The sequence below is a fragment of the Pteropus medius genome, unplaced genomic scaffold, assembly GCF_902729225.1.
Source record: "Pteropus medius unplaced genomic scaffold, Ma_sr-lr_union100, whole genome shotgun sequence".
Lineage (NCBI taxonomy): Eukaryota > Metazoa > Chordata > Mammalia > Chiroptera > Pteropodidae > Pteropus > Pteropus medius.
This window is the reverse complement of record NW_024346667.1, coordinates 10,526,992-10,547,991: the sequence shown is the minus strand read 5'-3', so window position 1 is coordinate 10,547,991 and position 21,000 is coordinate 10,526,992. Positions and strand designations below refer to the sequence as shown.

Here is a 21,000-nt window from a genome sequence, read left to right as displayed (position 1 = left end):
TTCCTTTCTTTTCTCTTTCTTTTTGCTTTTAAACCATAAATCCATTTATGTTGCACTGTCCTAAATTCTCTCATGGTTTTCCATCTCTCTCAGAATAAAATCTGAACATCTGACTGTGCGGACTGGACACTGTGAGAACCTCTGACCACCTTCTTCCTGGCTCGTGAATGTTCCCGGCGCTGTGTGGAAGCTCCCTGAATGCTGTGCATTCCATTCAGCTCATGTGCTCTGGCTGTTTTCATCTGGAACCACCCCCCTGCCCCCGCCACCCGCAACCCCGATATCCACAAGCCTCCAGAACTCTGTTCCGATGCTACCTCATCAGATAGGCTTCTGGCCATCGCAACCTCTTACTGTGTTTGCACCTTCGTGCTTTACAATGTGTATAGCACTTCTTACCTCCCATGTACTTATTTGTATTTTTGTTTCTTTTCTGCCTCCCCCTGACTAGGCTGCATACAAAGGTAGAGACTTTCTTTTGTTCATTGCTATATCCCCAGCACCTAGAATTATTCCTAATACATAGTGAGAAATCGATAACTATTTGCTAAACCAGTGAATGAAAAGTTCACTAATCGTGTCACTATCAGCAGCTCTTGGTCTAGACTGAAGGAGAATGTAACACCTTGGGCAGCTCCAGGGCACTTGGGCCTCTAGCAATGCAAGTCTTGCTCTGGGGGTGAACTAAAGAGTTTTGTGGGCCGCTGTCCCCAGGGCAGGGAGTGTTCTGTGTCTCAGATCCAAGGCTCAGGGGAGTTGGGCAGGGAGGAGCTGAGAGCAGACCTAACCGCTCAGTCTGAGCAGGGGCAGAAGGGAAGCTGAACTTCCCAACACGGTCGCTCACCGCGAGCACACTCTCTTCAGGTTATATCGTCTGACTCACGGTTTCTCAACCCCTACTCTATCAACATTTGCGGCTGGATAATTCCGTGTGGTGGGGGCCGTGCTGTGCTTTGTAGGCTGTTTAGCAGCATCTCTGGTCTCTACCCACTTGATGCCAATAGCTCCCTCCTCCCCAGTTGTAACAATCGACAGCATCTCCAGACGTTGCCAGATGTCCCCTGGAGGACAAAACCACTCGTATTGGGGAACCACTGGTCTAGGAACTAAGAGATTCAATACAGGGCCCAGGAGGAAGGAGCATTTCCTAAATCATTCCACATTCAGCCACGGACTGGGCAGTATTAGGACAGAAAACTATAGACTTTACAATGTAGAAACAGCTTTACTATCATCTGACTCAGTGGTTTTTGAATTTTTGATTTTGCATCTTAGGTGTAACGATAAAAGCTGGCTGCTCTGACCGATGTTTGAGGCTACCTTCCCTTCCTCCCTCTCTTCCTCATCTCCTCCCCAACTCCTCCCACACCCTGCCTGGAGGCACCGCCTTAGAAATTTAGGGATCCAACAAGCACAGGTTGAGAATATTAACCACACCTTTTCACAGATTAGAAGAGCAAGGCCACAGAGAGGTGATGCTAGTCAAACAATAAGTTAGAGGGTAGGGTAGCCCTCAGAATCCTTCCTCCTGCCCTGACTTCCTGCCCACTCTGATTCCCATCATACTCAGCAGATCACTTATTTTCTTAGAGCATTTGGATACTGTAAATATTTCAGTGGATCCAGAGAGTCTGGAATCGAGCAGGAAATGGCCTGGAAAGATTCATCTACAACTGCCATTAGAACCAAGAAGACGATGGGACTTTGGGGACTGGCCACTCATGGCGGGCCAGGCCAGGACATGACCTGCTAGCCATGACAGGGCCCCGGTGGCGGGCCGAGGGGAGAAGACATAATAACAGAGAAAGTGGCCAATGAGTCCAGATGGGGAAGGTGCTGGCTGTCATCATCCCACTACCGAGCTAAGGGCCACCACTGCAAAATGTTTCTTTGGTTTACAGCTACCATCTCAAACCTGCTGCCTCCCTTCCTTTGGGCTCTGCATTTTCCTTCCTTAAAATGCCACCTTAGGGGAATCTTCCCCCATCGGCTGATGATAGACGGTTTCTGCAAAGTGTTTTGTTACTTTACAGAGGAAAGAAGCTGTCTGAAAATACATTCCATTGGATATTAAAGAATGTATTTTCCTGATTTATTGTCAGGCTAGGCAGGTTTGTCTGAGAGGCAAGGAACCAATGGGGATATCCATTTTGACTAATGATTAATTATTATATCTAAAGTGATGTTTTCCTATCAACTGATAGGCTGGCAAAATAGACTACAGCTTGCTAGGTTAGCACCACGGGTCACAAATGTTGCCTCTGCATTTTCAGATTGTATTATCCATTACAGACAGCACCTTCTCATTTAGAAACATAATTTGTTGTTCTTGCAGACATAAAAAAAAAAAAAAAAAAGCTGACATTTCACATGCAAGCCAAAGATTAGAATCACTGCACAGCACCGCATATGGGAGTACATTAGGATGTGGTGTCCCCGAACCAAGGACACTCGTCAGCCTGTGCTGAGAGAGATGTAGAAGGCAGTGACTTCTGATCTTTAGTATGCAAATGTGCAGCCCCAAGAGCCAGGCTGTTTAACCTCATCGCAGGAAATGTCACTGATCATTTCAAGCTCCAAATGCAACATGAGCATTAGTACTATTATGTTGTTATTATTGTTATTATTATTATCATTACTATTATTATTTGTAGGGCATATGTAAACCTGAGCCCTCTAATTAAGCTGAGTCCCTACTTGCCCAAACCCTCTGGGGTTGAAAATCGACTCCTCTTGATATATATATAAAAAAACCCAAACAACCATATTTTGTTCTCCCTCTTCGATGTTTGTGCTGGGCCCTTTTTGGATCTGGTGTCCATGAGGCATAGGTGAGGATGGTGAGAGCATCGCAAAGTCCAGTTTGCAACCCAGGATGCTTAATGACAGGCCGTTTTCTCTCTCCTCCAGGTCTTGTGCCCCAAAGGCGGAGGTGTCCAGAGGAAGCTTAAAAAATGGAGTTGGGGCAGAGGAAGGGATCCATCTCGGGGTGGAACATGGTGAGAAGGACTGAAAAGGGAGAGATGCTGCCTGGAATTAGAGAAGGAAGAGACCGAGGAGGGGCAGTGCCTCTATTCCTGCTCCCGGGTCACTGCTATCCACCTGAGCCATAAAGGAAACTGAGAAGACCCCGGGATCCAAGAGGTGGAGGTAAAAAGAGCTTGGAATCCAGCGACAGAGAAAAGGAAGTCAGCGAGAAGGGGAAAGTCGGAGGCCGTTGATTGGTGGCCCAGGGTCGTGGAGGACACAGGCTGTGGCGACTCGTGATCTGAATTGGCAAGTCCTACTTTCAGAAGACTTTTGATGCAGGAAACTAAGGAATAAAAGTAAAACCTAAAGCTGGAGTGAAATTCTGGAGGGAACAAAAGCAAGGAGTGTACCTTCCCTTCTCCTGCTCAGCCTGGTCCCGAGGAGGGAGGTTGGTCTGTTGCACAGCTGGAAAGACTAGACGCTTCTCCACAGACCCTCGGCCCCTCTCATCCAGCCCCAAATCCTTCAGATATAAACAGTGATATCAGGATCCCAGTCCAATCAAGTCAGACTTCTTGGGAGTGGGGCCCATGTCCACATTTCTGAATGCTTCCAGCAGATTCGTGTGCTGTCAAGGCTGAGAGCTGCTGCTTTAATTCTGATGAGTATAAACTCCACAGGGCAGGGATCCTGTATGTTTGCTCTCTGCTCTGTCCCCTGGCGTCTAGCACAGTGCCTGGCTCATAGAAGAAACTGAATGTAGATTTATGACATGAAAGGATAGTGGGCGAAACAAGGCACTTCTGTAACAGATACAAGTCTGTCTACAACTAGGCCATTCAAGGCATCTGTGCAGGGGTTACTTCCCAGGCCTCCAAGAGCCTGCTGTCAGGTCCGCCTTCGTCCCTTGTTCCAGCATGAGTAGACACACAACAGACTCCTGGTTCTTCCTGAGTGAGACATGAAGGTTATACCTGTGGAACGAGCAACTGCTTACATGGACTGACCCCAGGGAGGCTGCATGGAGCCCTCCCACGAACAGTGCTTCCTGAGCACGTCCTCTCTGTCCAGAGAGAAGCTCCTGTAACTTACCTCCAGCCCCCTCTGGGGATGGTCAGCACACTGACTTGGAAGATGAGAGGCTGACCATCAAGGAATAAAGGAATAAAAAGGGAGGGCTTAGACGGAAAGGGCTGAACAGAATGAATCCTAAGCTGGAGACCTAATTGGAGCCTGAATTAATTCAGATGGCTTAAGTAAACATTTACTGAGCACCTGCCACGTGACCGGAATTGTGTTGGAGGTGGAGGTGCAAAAGGAAGGGAGGCTTGGTCCCTGCCTTGAAGGAGCGGTCCAGTGGCAGGCTGCTCACGCCATCTGATTTCAAAGCCGGCTCTAGAGGTTAGTGAGCTAAAGGTTACTGCACCCAGTCCCTCACCCCAATCCACCTCTTCCCTCTCTCCTAAGCATCAGAGTGCTTTTTCAAAAGGAATCTGCTCTTAATGGAGGCCCGATATGTAAATCAGATCAGAGCACGGCTATCCCTGCTCGCCCATCTCTCCTCATTCCTCCTCGAAAATGCTTCCCTGAGTCCTTGGGGGTTCAGAACCCAGGCCGAACACCACTGCTTTGAGTAACCTATTTTCTCTAGATCCAGGTTGTTTAGTTGACACCAAATCAACAACCCTATTACCTGAGGAACTGATCCATTGTCCTCCTCTGTTCTCCTGGGAGAGCTGGTGTGAAACGAGGCTTTCAGAGATGAGGCTCAAGCCATCATGCTGCTATCCGCTTGCAGCCCCCTGTGGGTTATCTCTCCCTACCAGCAGCTGAGGAACAGTCCAGGGTCACTTCTGGTGGCCTTTTTTTCCTTCCTGTTCTTGCTCAGGGTCAGTGATGAGTTTTGCATAAGTGGAGGGTCACCTTTTCCCAGAGTCAGGAGACCTGTCCCTTTGGCTGCTGCTGGCTGAGAGCGGCCTCAAGGAGGGAAGGTGAGGAGGGACCCTGGTGTGGGTTAGATCTGAGCTAATTTGGCGGAAGAGCATCTCATAAGCATCACTTCAGCCGAGGGAGTCTGAGATCAACTGCCAGACTGTGCACCGCTGTCAAGAGTGAGTGAAGCAACACCTTTGGTCGGACGCGGGGGCTCTGTGCCGGGCTGGTCATTCTTCTACTCTGGCATGAGCATTTCAGCCGGGTGCCGAGATGGGTGGCACAGTGTACTGTTAACCCACACAGACAGTGCAGCGTGCCCCTAGGACACCCCTGGGCTGAGAGAGATCATTTCTCCCCGTTTACACCAAGCAATATGGCATAGGAAAGGAAAAAAATAGGAGCGAGATGGGGCTTAATTCAAATCTTGACGGTGCTACCAACAAACTCCGCAACTTTTGGCAAGGCCTTTCATAGCGCTTAAACTCAGTTTTCACATCTGTAAAATGGGGATGACATGATTGACGTGGCAGGTTTGTTGTGAGCACTAGCTCTCAGCTGTTTGCAGTTCTATGAAATTAGTATTTCACCATTGGGCACAGAGCTCTTGGAAGGTGCAGACTGCATTTTCCTTATCTTTGCATTCTCAACCCCTAACAGTAAACATCCGGCACATAACAGGTGCTTACATGGAACCTTCTCAGGAAGGTGTTCCCACACACTTCGTCTAGGCAAGTATCCCCTTGTTATTCATTATACTGTCAGTTTCCTTGGTCGCTTCAAAATGAAACATTTCCTTGTTTGTCATCTATCTCTGCCCTAGGTTGTAACTTCCACGAGATCAGCACCTTGTCTGTCCTGGTGGTCAGTCTAGAACAGTGCCTGGTACAGAGTCGGTCGGTGCTCAAAATATATTTGTTGAATGGAGAAATAAATGAATGGCAGTTGCTTCATCACTATTAGTGTAGTGGTAGCAGTGTTGACAAGATAAATTGGAATCCAACTATTAACAGGTAAAACCTAAGTTCACCAGTGTGAGAACGGCCAGAAGCCCTTTGACTTTCCTCCTCAGGGAATTGTGCCCGGGAACTTTTATTCAGGACTGGTGATATCCTCAGGCCTCCGCCAGGAGGCCCTTCATGCTAAACTGAGCAGAATGAATGAGGTTTTATGATGTGGACAAGGGCGGCCTGGGAGCCTGAACTGGGGCCTTTTGCGGGGAGTGCTGTGTCCACCCCACCCAGGCTCTGCACCATTGAAAGGCTCCAGACGGCTCAGGCTCTGAGCCAAGCTGCTTGGTTCCAGTGGGAAAGCTGACCTTGGCCAGGAAGAACCAGGAAGAGGCACAAATGACTCATTGTCCCACATCCTCCAAGGTAAAATCCAGCAGTGTGTGTGGCCTTTGAAGCTGGATGTAGATGCAGCCTTGGCTCCCTCTGCAGCCCAAATGAAAGCACTGGGCCAGCAACACAAGCGCAGCCGAGAAATACAACCAATGATCTCTTCCATCATCCCATTCTACACACTTCCCTGCCCTAAAAAGTTTCAAAATACAGTACTTATAACGTGATTTCTAGTTCCAAAAGTAGAACATGATTTCCTTTTAAAGATGTAAGGCAGCCTCTAATCAAGGCCATGTGACATTTTATGGACTTGTGGAAGAAATTTGATATGCTTTCAGATCACGTGTGAAGGAGGTCTCACTTGAATGTGCTTTATTTTATACCGGAGTTTGGGATCCAAGTCACTTGTTTGTAAAATGTGCTACTTCCTCCAGGTTTACACTAGAGGGCACTCTTGGAAAATATTTTTAAATACATATTTTATTGCTCTGTCTAGGAAATGCTGCTTTTAGAAAGATGGCGGGGGCGGGGAGGAGAGGGAACAGCCCATCTAAATTTCAGGGTAAGCCCTTTTGCCTTCACTTGGAACTATTCCGACTTCTTCCAGAGCATAGCTAGAGAGGAAGCTGGAGAGCACACAGGCAGCTGTTTCCCTCTTCCCCTGTCCTTTTGTCCACATGGGATGCAGCTGGCCAAGCTGAGAAGCTGGCCCACTGGCCAGCGCCCAGATCCTCTCCCCGCCACAGGAGGCTAGCCTTGGCCCCCAGGAGGACCCCCTTGTAAAGGGGCTTCGAGATGCGGAATTTGGGAGCCTCTGGTTTGAGTTCAGCCTTTGCTGAGATTCTCCTTAAAAGAGTCTCATCGTCTGTCCTTACCTCCCAAGCCAGCAGTGGCCGGAAATCCTCAGAAAAGTGCCAGGAAGGGTCATAGGGGCAGCTGGGGCGGCAAACAATTATAAATAGGGCTTCCGGGCAGGCAGCCATGGAGATCTCGCTCGATATGTAAATAAGTGTAAATAAGACCTAGTCTTGGAGCTGGAGGGATGCTGTGCACATTCTGTGTAGCAGGGCTGTCTAGGGCAGCAGTGTGCTTCCAGAGGCACAGCATTTTAAATTTTTTTTTTTCCACGCAGCTCAATTTTAAAAAACATATATTTATTTCCAACTCTAAAGAAAATAGCTCCACTGAATTCCATTGGTGGGAAGGAAATTATTCTTATGACTTAGATTTCTTATTTTATGAATAGAAGACTGTTAATGGACACCTTAGAACTGCTTTTTTAGGTGTGAAAACCTTAATTCTGGGGCATACTTGATACAGAGCACTTTATACATAGCATCTCTGACATGTATGTCACCCTTTAGAGTTGATATCATTCACTCGTGTGAGTGACCGCATTTTATCCTGGAAGCAGGGTATTAACATCATTATCTCCATCTCAGAGGAGAAAGCCAAACTCCAGAAGGGCAGTGATCTGACAAGGACACCGGCAGGGGCCTGGCCAGGGTGGAAGTCAGTCACTTTCTTCCAGAAATGTTTTATTGAGCATCAGTAATGTGCCAGGGTCAGTGCCAGGTATGAATGGGATGCTGCTTCTTGCTCTTGCTCACGAACAGCTGTTCTGCATGTCAAGGCGAGCAAGCTCTTTGCCTCCACTTGGACCCATTTCTTGTTCTTCTAGAAGCCCAGCTAGAGAAGGAAGCCGGAGAACTCGGGCACCTGCCCAGGTAGGGAGAACTTAGCTCTGCTTGGGCCGGGCCCGCAGGGAGCGCCCTTTCCTGCGGAGTCCCATCAGGGCTAGTCCAGGTGCCAGGACCGCCCCTTGCTTCAGGCTCAGCCCCTCTTGGGGCCTTCCCCTCCGCAGCGCCCGGCCCCCCGCGCACTCCCACACACCTGCGGTGGGCAGTCCTCAGATGGCTTCTCTCTGTCGCGTGTGCGCTGCAGGCTTCTTGTTCTCTGCGTCCTCTGCATTTGAAAGTAGCCTTGAGGGCTCTGGGGAGAAGCAAGGCGGCCCAGGTGACCCTCGAGGGACTCCCTGCAGCGCAGGCGTACAGCAGCAGAGGGAGCCGTGGAGGCGGACGCACAGAGGGGCTGTCCGCTGTGCTTCTCAAAGTGTGCTCCACGGCTCTGGCATTTCACTCTGTTCATTCTGAATTTTTCCCGTGAGCGTATATGATGCTATTACAAAACACAAGTGCACACGTGCGTGCACACACAGGAACATGGCTTTACATGAACATGGCTTTAAAACCTAGCTCCTGCGCAGTTAGTCGGGGAAAGTAACATCGTATGCCATCACAGGGACTGCGCCCCTTCCTCTCCCCAATTCAAATGCACCGGGATCCTGTATTACAACTGCCGTGATATGCAGACACAACACGGGGTTGTCTCTATTTAGCAATACCAGTGCGTCTGACAGAGAATGGGAGCAGAAAAAACATGCGGAATTGGGAATTTGGGGGCTTCTTTCTGCTTCGGGAAACTGAGCAGGGTGAGAAGATGGGGCAGCGAGAAAGGCAGAGCAAAGGCTCTGGGCCTCCCCCTGCGCAGGTCTCTTCTCTCCAATTCAATCAGGTGAGGGGCGAGACCAAGCTCGGATCTGGGGGGCCTGCTGCTGTCTGAGCAGGGCAGGGGGACACAGGGAAAGGAGGAGAAAGTGCGTTTCCCAGGAACAGAAATGCGGCAGTGGGTTCCCTGGTTCTTTGCGCCTAGATCTGGCTCAGAAGGTCCCTCCACACATCTTGGCCAGGTTCCCACGAGCCAGAACTCTGGAGTCGTGGACCCATCTCTGACTCTAGAGGACCTGCCTATCCACTGTGATCCGGCCAAATCCCATCAACAGAAGGTACAATGCCACCTGCCCTGTGCTGGACGGCTGACGCCCACACGGCACACTCGCTGGTGATGGGTCCACGCCCACGAGTTGGCTCTTTCTGTCCAGACCCACTGAGCCTTGAGAGGTCTGGGTGCTTCTTGGGTGACTCGTTGGAGGTGGCGGTGGGGGCGGGGGCGGCGTAGTTGAAAAGGACACCTTTGAGGACGAAGGTCTCCGAGGGCCAGGCTGCATTTGCACAGTGCTCTCGGGTGTTTCGGCCCCTCAGCATTTGCCACAACGATCCGGGGAGCGGAGGGGATCCCCCCACTTGGATGCGGTGAGGAAAACCCAGTGCGTGGGATTTAACGATGGACACGTCTGAGGGTTTGGGAGCGCCTGTCTGTGCACAGGAAGCGGGGAAAGGCCTTTCTAAGCTTGGGATGCCTTTAGACTGGTGGCTTAGAGCTTTCTAAGAGGGAAGAAGTGAGTGAAAACAAAATACCCTAGAGAAGGAGCTGTCCCGCAGCGCCCCTCATCCGGAGGGCTTCGCATGAAGCCGCTGCACCCCGCCTGCCCCATGGCCCCACATCCTCCACTGCAGGGATGCGGCAGCCCCGCCTGGCCTGGCACAGCCCAGCTCTGCCCTGGAGGAAAGTCAGATATTTTTCTCTGTTGTGATTTTGGCCACTCTTCTTTCAATGCTGCAGAATCAATTTTTTTTTTTCCTTTTAGTTGTTCCATTACTTCGAACTATTTGTTAAACCATGTCTTCAGAGAAAAACCCAAACAACCAGATTAATAAAGTGCTCATGAAAGGGGTGAGCTGAGGGAGCTGTCAGACCCCCACGCAGAGAATGCTGAAATGCAGGCTTGGCCTGACCTCGGCGACCTGCCTAAGACCCGGGCAACTGTCGCATGACTTCTACTCTGTCTCCACAGAGTCGAGAGCTGCTTAGTGCCAAGTGTGATGTGGACACTTGCCTGCTGGATGGAGACAGAAACTCATTTTCCATCTGTCAAACAGCCTGACACAGAGCCCGTAATGATTTTCTGTCAGGCGAGGCCTGGCTGGATTTGAACCAGTGACCCAGAGGTAAAAGGCCCTGATGTAGGGCTCCCTGTACAATAACTGGCCTGCCTGGGCCTCATTATGCCTGGCTCAGTGCTCTCTCTTGCATCTGCCCGCACATTCTCCTTGGCCAGTTGTTTCGGTTGGATCCTAACTTAGCACTTGGGGCTGAGCGGTTAATGTCTCAGGAGGGAAAGCTGGGTGTGCATTTGTGTCCTGGGGGAATGGGGAATAGAAGGCAGATGCAGGGCAGAGAGGCAGGTCTGTTTTACTAGCCTGGGCCCAAAATCCACTTGCTCCTCCCAGGCCGAGGGCCTGACCTTGACCTTAGGACATTTGCACATGCATATAGGCCAGAGAGATGGCTCCTTTGAAGACCACAAAAGGAAGTGTGCATCTGGTGGGGGACTTGAGGTCTACATGTTTGGGGTCTCAACTACTCTGGGGTCAAATTTTCATCATTTTTACTGATAGTTTTCATTTCTTAAAAAAAAAGATCCATTCAGAAGCATCTGTAGATTAATTAATATGTTGATTGTCATTCATCAAATGATTAAGTCCCATGCCACTTTCCAAAACTAGTGTTTCACAATCTGAAGATGCCTGTCCTCCAAAATCAGAGAAGCAACCTGGAGGGCCTTAAGGGTTGACCCGTCGTTGTACAATAAACATTTATTAGGGTTCCTGTTATCGGGCAAACGTTCTGCTAGTTATTAGGGTGACAGAGAAGTAAACAAAACAGGACCTCACTGAAGAGATGGATCGAGTGTGTGTGCGATAACCTGGCACAACCTAAGTGATAAATTAGCAAGTGAAGAAATTCAGTAAAGCGAGGACTGTGCGCCAGGCGGTGGAGAACATGGCGGGAGCAGGAGAGAAGCCGGGTGCGGGCTGAGTCAGCCGCCAGGCGGAGAGCCAGACTTTGCCATGGATAAGTTCTGGTACTGGCACTTAGTTTCTTGGAGCCCCCGTTTTCTCCTACGTAAAATGGGAATAATTACACCGACGTCCAAAATTGTCGCAAGGATTCAATGGGATAATTCACATAAAGAATTTAGCAGAGCACCCAGCACGTGGCGAGTGATTAACAGACGTCAGCACAGGGTTTCCTGGACTGGAGGGAAAAAGAACCCTAAACAAGGTATTTTAAGACAATGGCAGTGGGATGAAAAAGAAGGTAGGAATTAAGGAGAAGTTTTGCAGATAGAATCAAGAGAATTTGCTGACTAACTGAACATGAAAAGTGAAGTGTGAAGGTTGACGGGGAGGACACTAGGCCCGGTTGCTATGCCAACAGATGAAACAGGTTTGGAAAGGTTGCTATGCCAACAGAGGAAGCTGGTTTGAGGAGGACTGCTGCAGAGAAAGGGGTTACTGACTTTTCCTAGGGGCATGTGAGGTGAGAGGGGCCTTGAGGATACCTAGGTGGGAATGCCCAAAACTGGGAATGTGAGCTCAGGGCCACAGATCTGGAGCTCTCACTGTTTACGGACAGTGCCAGAGGCTGTGGGAGGGGCCCGGAATGTCCCACTGGGAGAACACGTGGGGTGGGAAGAAAGATCAGAGACTAGGATTCCTGAAAGCGTTAACATGAAAGGAGTGAGTGGAAAAGGACGCTGTGAAGGGGACGGCCAGCCACTTCAAGGCCATGGTGGCACTTGACGAAGTGGAAAGGGAATATTTCAGCCTGGACACAGTCAGAGCTCAAATAACAGCCCTCAGAGAGAGCCCTGACCACAGAGCAGCCCCACGGTCAGACTCATCCCAGACGGGCGGCAGTGAACCGGGATCAATACAGGGGCAGCTCTGCCTGTCAGCTGCATTATCAGATGGTTCTTGGTGGGACTCTGGGCTTTTGGGGGAGTCGGGCAAAATTTTTGCTTGTTGTTCTTTGCACTAGGCAGAAAAAGGCAAGACTTGGGCAGCGATGGAGGGCTGGAGGGCCAGAGGGCCACTCGAGCTCTGCTAGAAACCAGGGATGGCTGCAACCGTCTTAAAATTCTGAATCAGGTGTTTTCATTAACTGATAAAGTAGAGACTCCTGCCCTGGTTTCTCACTCCTTGACTTGATTAGTGACATTTAACGGACTTCGTAATAGATTTTTGCATAGATTAGAATTCATGTAGAATAGAGCCCGACACCCGGCTCCCCATGTCTGATACCGCACGTCTGATATGGTTTATTCAGGTCCCTTCCATGTTGGACAATAATAGTAGCTGCCACTTACTGAGTTCTTACCAAGAGCCAGACACTGTGACAAGCTGTTTGCAGGGACGCTCTCATTTGATCCTAGTAACAACTGTCACTTTGGCTTTGTGAGCAGAAAGGTGAGCTATAGAAACGGTATTTTGTTCTGTGTTCAACATACACAGGAATTCTGAGGCGTGGCGCTGGAGTAGCCACACCTGCGGTGGTGGCGGCGGGGGTGGGGGTGGGGCGGGGGCAGGGCATCATCGGCGCATCGCACAGGAGACGACGCCAGCTGCGGTCCCGGGCTAAGCAGTCAGGGCAAACGTTTGATGGTGGGGAAGATACAGGATGAGTTCTAGCCACGTTGGCAAAACCACAGTCGAGAACTTCCAGCTCTGAGCACAAATCAACACGATTGCAAGGATTTCCAGTTTGGAATATAGTCAGTAACACGGGCAGGGATCAAGTCCTAGGCGGAGGCCAGGATCTGTTTCCCCAGCGCGTTGTCCTTTCCTACAGGTGGACTGCGAGGCCTGGTCCTGGTGGGAACCCTAGGCTCTTTCCCCGCCAGCTGTCAGGAGTTTCTGAGGGGCGGGGCTTTCGATTCGCTCCACATAGAGAACAACGCCCTTTATCACGAACGACCTTGGCTGCAGAACTCAGGTGGAGTTAAGAATCATTACTGGTCTCCAGAATTTTAGAATATGACCTAAGATCTTGTAAGGAGCATGTGGTTTCCGGGTTGTGGCAGGATCTATTTAAGGGTTAGTCATGTGGAGTTGGGAAAATCTGAGTTCAAATCCCAACTCCATCAGTTAAGAGTTGCGAGGCTTGCACTCCCTCGCTAGTTAACCTTTCTGGCCTTAGTTTCCATATCTGTACATATATGCAGATAATAATGGTACCCATCCTCCTAGGGGTGCTGAAAGAATTAAATGAAAAATCTGGGGAAAGAGCCTGGGATGACCTGTAGTGCAGAGGCCCACGGGAGCCGATTGGCTCATCTCGCCAGAGCCGGGGGGCGCACCCCCTCCTGGCACCGCCTTTGGGAACAGCATTCGGTAGGTGACATTGCAGGTGTGGGAGTGTTTGCAGAGCACTAAATGTTAGCTGCTCGTGTTGCCATCCCCAAGCCACCGGAATATATATTAACTTATATGCGGATGCAACAGTTTAAGGAATCCCATATTCTGTGAGACGTTCCCTCCTACCAGGATCCCCAGGAACTTCCATTCTTCTGATTGTCTCAAGCATGAAATTCTTGCTTATGACTTGGTGTCTTCATTAATTGAATGTTCTACTTTCTCTCCCTTAAATCCCCTCTGGGTGAATGTTGAACCTTTTATTTCATTTCCCCCCAAATAAACAAGAAGCTCTGGTGTAAAGCGAATTTTACTAAAGTGTTTTTTTTTTTTTTTTTGGCTGGGGGCGGTATTTTAGAACTGCAGAGAGTGACTACAGAAAACAGAATGGGGGATCCTCAAAAAATTAAAAATAGAACTACCACATAATCCAGCAATCTTAATTTTGTATATATCCAAAGTAAACAAAATCACTAACTCAAAGAGATACCTCTAATAAGGGCTCTCAAAATTTTTAAGGTTCATGTCCTATTGGTTATGAAGATGACAATTTGGAAAGCCAATACACATTTTTTTTTTTTAGCTACTACTCTGAGCCAGACACTGTGTGAGGAGGAACAGTAGAAAAATGGAAATGAGGACCATGTTAGAGGAGACAGGAAAGTAACGACTAAAGGTTTCATAAAACTGGAGAGACACATTCACAGGGCGCCTCAAGGGCGCCAGCTTAGCCCTGGCTGCCTCCTGGGGGAGGTGACATTTCCATCAGCCTTCCAGGGAGAAGAGGATTGCTAAGCTAAGACAGCAAAACTAGAACACGGAGGTACGGAATTCAAACAAGTTAACTTGCTCATAAAGAAACACCAGGTGTGGAAAAGGCAGTCTAACTAGGTTTCATCTGCTCAGGGTGTCTAAAATTCAGATCCCCTAAATTTTGCCACTTCTGTTGGGTATGTCTCTCTTTTGGTCCTCAACTCGGATGCAGAGAACATATATTTTATATTTCGAAAAAAAAAAAAGCAAGGGCCGTTTCTGGATTTTAACATTATGCTGTGGTGACAGTACTAAGGTGGATACGTGGAAGACTATGGTGCTTGTGTCTAACCACGAATGATATAATAGTATTTGGATGAATCAAAAGAATTCTATACACACTTGAAAAACATTGTGAGTACATCTGAAATCAGGTTAAAAATAAGCCACAGGTTCTCTTGTGATTTCTTTGTTTAATCACAGAATTCTTTTCATCTTCCATTCATCATAAATAACCCACTTCATTACTTTACCAGTCCTTTTGAAAAAATTTGGTATTTAGCATAAACAAACACTGAACATTAGCCAGAGGTGTGTTACTTTTAAACAGACTAGAAAACAACGTAAAAAAAAAAAAACCCACAAAAGTTTAAAACCTAGAAAAGAACAAATGAAAGGATTAACATTATCGCCCACTAAAAAAATCAAATTTCATAACAACCATTTAAAAAAGTCCAGAAGGAAAACTGAGTAAATATAAATATAATCTAATGTATTTCTTTCATAAATACATTTAGATAAAACAAATGCATCAGATAGTGTGACAGTACATAAACATAAACCATTTTAAGACACAAATAATTAAATCCCAATAAGCATAAATTAAAAATAAATTTTGATTTTATTTTATGTTCTTTATGGAAAAATATGCCAGAGCATTTGTGTTAAAAAAAAATAGGCATAAACATATCACGAAAGCCACCAAAATTCACTATGTAAAGAAGATTATTTGAAAACAAAACACACTTTTAAAGCAAAAGATAAATTGTTATAGCATTTGCAGTTGAATTTTATCCCATAATCACACACCTACTATAGGTGTTTGATAGAGGTAGATAAGTTGGGGGGCGGGGAATCAGTATTCTAATGCTAGCTTTTATGATAGCTCAGACAGACAGACATTTCATTTAGTCTGAAACTCAAAGAAGTGTATAGGAACAAAACATGAAAACCTTTCCATGCTCTATAGGTAAGCACCCAAAGCATCAAGCAAAATTATTGTAGTTTTAGACGCATGTGAATTCTCAACAACAGAAATTCTTGACAAACAGCCTGTTCAGCATAGGTTTTTGCAGGGTCTGGCACTAGCTTTAAAATTGATACTGAGGATAACTTTTCTGAAATTTATGAAGTTCGGTGATATTGAAATGAGTCAGAAGTAACACAAGATGAGACATGGTAGTAACAATAATATAAATTTACACTATTGATAAACTTGGTAAGTGTCTAAGGAATGATTTTTTTTTGTTGACAAAACAACAACAAAACAGCTGCTGAGGCTAGAGTGTGGCCTCAGTATGACCCAGGATGCCAGTATCGTTTGTCAAGTTAAGAAAGGACATGCAGAGAGGATGTGACGGAATGGTGTACAAAAAAAACAAAAAAAACAAAAAAACAGAGAAAAAGTGTCCCCTTAACTCTCTATATTGCTTTTTTCTCTATTTGGGTCCAGTGAAAGCTCTTCTAGATGTAACAGAGGCAAATATTGGATACTCCTTTGAAAGCTGATGCCCAACTGGGAACTAATTTTACTTGATATTTTGGTTAATGAATGGTTTTGCATTTTCTGTGCCCATTTTTCTTTCCATTTGGCTAGACAGAATGTGTATCTGTAACATCTGTTTGCATTCATGACCTTTACATTTCCAGTTATTCATAAGAATAATATGATTTACTTTTTAAAAAAATGTTACAAACATTTGTCAAATCTGCCAAGGAATTTCTCATGAATAACTTGTCTCAAATGCCGTAAGTGTGCTTAATTCAAGGATGTAACAGGCTGCTTCTGGCTAAAAGGGGCAACTGTGTAACGGGAAAATTTTTGGTCTCAATTGTGGAATGTGAATATAACCCATCATTAATTGCTGCTGCTCTCAAAGTTATTATAACATTTTTGTGTCTCATATTCAGCTGTTATGAGTTTGCAAGTGTGCTGGAAAACAGGAAAGAAATTATGGAAGAAAAAGGAAAGACAGAGGAAATATAACTTTAAAAATCCTGAAAACCAAAGCCTCTAGTTTACCTCAAAACTTCACTTACTTTACTCATAACTCAAACATCAGGCTCTTTCTTTGAAGCAGCCTTATAATAAATTTAAGACATACGATACCAAAGTCTCTTATAATGGAACCAAGGAATTTCTGTGTGAAAAGTATTTGAAGGAATGTCTAAAAAAATGATGTCAAGAAATGCAGATAAGTTACGCTTTTCAGCATCTATTCAGTCTATGACCCCTGCTGAGTTGATAAGGAACTGGCATGTCACAGTTGTAGAAAAAAAAGAATCACACAGTAAATCAAAGTATTTGTGAATAAGACTTTGGAAATTTTCACTGTCATCAGAAGGGCATTTTTCTGATGGTGTGACCTCGTTTCGAACAGTACAGTAACTTTTAGAGAGTTGTATTGCACAAACGCGGGGCGAGGAACGCATGTTTGCTTTTGTCACTTATGATGACTGTTGCCTGCATTAGGAAAAAAAATATTAAACAACTCCAAAATACTGTACCACCCCTGGCAGTAACCAACAGAGTAGGTTTTGGAAATAACGCTCTTGTCAAATACATTTTAAGGCACTTAAACAGTTATATCGTATTTTTGTATAAAAAATAAAATATGCATCGAGGCAACATTCACAAGGACAAGTCTTCGGAACTGTGTGTGTGTACAACCCTGTACATATGTACATCGTGGCAGAACGAGCGCTTCTTCGTTATGCCGTTGGCCTCGTCAGCTTTACTCCCTGCAAGGAAAACACGTAGTTCAGAGTCGGATAGAGTTGGACAACACCCGGGAGCAAAGAGAAAGCGCCACCCAACACCAGATCATTTACACCATTACAAGGACGGAAGACGAGGCGCACCCGGACAGCGTTTTAGAACCACGGGTCCAAACCTCCGGTTAGAGATTTACCCGCCAGCCTCACCAGCCAGCAGACTTGGTTATCTCCCTAGCCTGGCCTGGCTGCTCATGCAGCCCCACTGTGCACTCGAGGATGGCCATGGGTCTCAATCAGTATTGTTTGCAAAGCAGAGGGGACACTCCTGGATATCCTTAGGATGCACGCTTTGTGTATGTTTTTGTGGTCCAATGGGACAGATGGAGACTGTTCTAAGCCTTCTGGATTACATTAAATTAGACGGTGGCCCCTGGTTTGGACTGGTTTCTGTGCCAAGGGAAAACGAACAGCATGTGCAATTCAGCCTCCCTTTTGGAAATGCTTCTGTTGCTCTGCAGAATAAATCCGAGAACTTCTAAACATTTAGAGGAAAATTTCACTCCGATTCATTTGCTTTTCAATATGACTGCATATTACTGATAGAGTATTAGGACTTACAAATTTTCTTTATTCTTTGTCGAAATTTATATGTAGAAATTCTGGGCTCCGGTGTACACACATTGATATATATATGCATGAATATAAATGTAAGTTTTCAACATGGATAAAGAGTAAAGAAAAAGGTACTAAATTACTCCTCTACCAGCTCTGAGTGGGAAGACGGAGCCTGGAGTCATACCCGGCACAGACCGAAACCGCTATCACTTCGTTAAATACTAGAGTGACGGTATTGGATGGGTTAACTGTGTCAGGCAGGACCCCAAAGACCTAGGGTGCTCCTTCTAAAGGCAGTGTTGTATTTCCGTCTAGAGTGTCGTCATGGTGTAGGGGAAAGATTTTGGAGGCCAAATAGACCAGGGTTCAAGTCCTAACTCTAGCACCAACCCTCAGAACGCTGGGCCAGCTGCTCGGCCCTCTGACCTAGTCCCTAATCTGTGCAGTGGGGGTGGCAGAGCTGGCTGCAGTGTTGTAGATGGTCATGAACAACAAGGACAGGAACGAGAATTAAACTGCCAGCTTTTGTCACACACCTGCCGCATACTCTTCTACAGCTCCGAAGAGGAGACAGTATCTTTAGTGTTACAGTGGCAGAAACCAAGGTGTGAAGAAGAGCCGGCAGCTGGCTCCAAGGGTCCACACTGAACCATGGGAAGGCTGGCACCGCTTCGCACACACACAGCTCAGTAGGTGCAGAGCGGCTGTTCTGTTTCCAGGACTCCGAGGACACGATGCGGGGCGTTCTGTCCTTACTGTCTCTTCTTCCTACTATCTCCCTATAACAGTCACCACCTTGTGTCCAGCTTCTTTACAGGAAAGAAGTCCTGTAAAGTTCACGCCTCTGGGATGGAGCCAGCTCTGCAGGTGCGATAAACGCAGCATCGAAACTTGCTGCGAATCACCCAGCCTGTTTTATTTTGGCTGATGTTTTAGGAAATTGAATCCACAAATATCAAATAAGTAACATGACTCTGAGCTAAGTGATGAAATTGATATTGTGTGAGCTCTTTTGCTAAAAAATTTTATTTTTTAGTGCCCGAACACAGTTTGCTGAATGGAGATGTTATTATATGTGTAGAAAATTAAAAATAAGATAGGCATTCTAATTAAAGCCAGCTGCTATCGTATTTAGAAAGGCACGAGATATCAGGAAGGACACATATGAAAGATCAAGTGAGGCAAAGACGGTGTGTGCCCGAGTGGAGTGGTACATCTATTTCGAGTATATTTACTGAAACTTTACCCCATTGCAATATGCCCTTCAATATGAGTAAATTAAAAAGAGCTTTAAAAACTACATTTTAAATGTAATTGTACTTTTATGACAACATAAAGCATTTAACCCTCAACCCTTGCTATTCAAATTGAAATAGATCAATGTATCATAGTTATTGGACGTTAAGAAAATACATATTCGAGAATGAGACTATGCTAGCAAAAGTTAAAGCATATGAACAGCTAAGATTCAGAAATAGAATTTCGATCTGATTTGGATTCAAGTAAGATCTTTCTAGAGTCTCACCTTCTGCCTTGACACCATCCAAGACTTTATTGTTGGCACCAACACGCTCCCCAGCAGGATCTGCACTGGGTGGTAGACAAGCAATGGCACGGAGATTAAAGAGAGATGCTCATGGCCTGCAAACACTATCTTCAGCATTGGGATTCCTGACAGACAAAGAACACAGAAAATTCGGAGGCAAATTCAATTCATCATCGAAGTAAAGCCATTCTCTATTAAAATCGGTACTTTGGAATATGTCATTACTGTATTTCCCCCTGTGCATATTCACAGCTCTGAAAAGGGAAGATCGCAAATGAGTCACCGAATAGGTTCATCTTCTTGCACTACATAAAGCTCTAAACTCTGCCTAAAACAGATTAAAGCTGAAAAGGCGGTCAGTATCCGAGGGCAAATTATCTGCTGCAAATTAGCAGTGTGTTTAACAAGGGGAGGAGATAGCATGGGATAGGGTAGCTTCAAGAAGGCTAAAAAGTACTAATGAGGCAGAGGTTCAAAATGGATCTTTTCTTACTTAATAGCGAAACAGTCTGTTGGTCTTTAGGGAGGCCTGCCTGGTGCCATTTCAAAGACCCAAAGTTTACTTTTGAAAGTGGAAGGATATGGTCAGATAATGTATGGTATATACTGTGTTGAGTAGGGAGGGTACTTTACCCAAATGTACATTAATAAAGGCTCTGCTCATTCTCATTTGGCCAAGGATCTCAAAGCGCTTTGCGCAATATTGCGTATGGCAGGTGAACTCTAAGATTAATGCTGAGCGTTTAAACCCCACAATGAAAATCTTAATGGAACTCAGGTAGATGAATACTACTTCATGAGTCTACCACTCTATTACACCATAGGCAAGGTGTTTGTATTTTGTAAGCAGCTGCCTATAGTGTGTACCCATTAAGCTTTCATAACAGAATTCAGACACTGGCAGTTTAACTATTTTTACCAATTGTTTAATAAGGCCCAGTCGTCAGAATTATCGTGTGCGTATGTCAGTGTTTTCAACTTATTAGCTTTAATAGCTTAGCTTTCTTGTTTCTTTGAGAACAGCCTCTGAAAAGGACCTACACTCCTAAACATGCACAATGATGGCACATAAATAACTCTTTATTATAACCCAGTGAGGAAAGCTCTGCTGTTTCAATTATTTTTACCTTCTAATAAATTTCAAACTTTTATGCAAAAATGTATTTCACAGCTGCTTTCTTCTTCATGGTCTCACATATCATTGCCATAAGCTGAAAATACTTAACTCTTCCCAAACAACGTCTCTCAGAGCTTCAAAAGTACACGTTGAGATGTTCACACAGTTTCTGTCTTCTCATGAATATAAAAAACAAAAGAGCCTTCTTCTATAAAACGATATGCTTAATCCATTGATAGTTGAAAAGCAACATCTGACGTTATAGTCCTGGAAAGTTGTTACGATGAGAAAATAAGACCTGAACATTCTCCTTCTGTTTCCAGGAACGATTATTTGGTCCAAAGGGATGATGCGAAGGAGTTGGGGGGCGGGGAGCTAAAGGGAGCAAATGATAGAAATATGGAGGTATTTGTCCCTAAAAATGATCAGAGCAGGGGTTTCTGACCCAAAATTTGAGGACCATGGCTGCTGGGCTAAAAAATCACTTGAGGCACCGTCCTCGGCTAACGCTTGGCCCTGTGTCATTCCATAGCACTGGAGGGAAGCCAGGGGACAGTCACAGGGCTGCTG

General features: G+C 46.0%; 1 protein-coding gene across 3 annotated transcripts in view; it reads right to left on the bottom strand.

Annotated features, from left to right (window-relative positions):
* Positions 1-14,901: 14,901 nt before the first annotated feature.
* Positions 14,902-21,000, bottom strand: part of SLC10A7 (solute carrier family 10 member 7) — a 198,981-nt gene continuing 192,882 nt past the window's right edge. For 2 of the 3 annotated variants that reach the window (XM_039876009.1, XM_039876010.1), the window contains 2 exons: positions 19,293-19,438; positions 14,902-17,176 (listed from right to left, as the gene is read on the bottom strand). In XM_039876009.1, coding sequence (XP_039731943.1) covers positions 17,147-17,176; positions 19,293-19,438 — 176 coding nt within the window. In that variant the 3' untranslated portion in view covers positions 14,902-17,146. Of the gene's footprint in view, positions 17,177-19,292; positions 19,439-21,000 lie in introns of those variants that run through there. The other variant, XR_005655669.1, reaches the window with a different exon arrangement.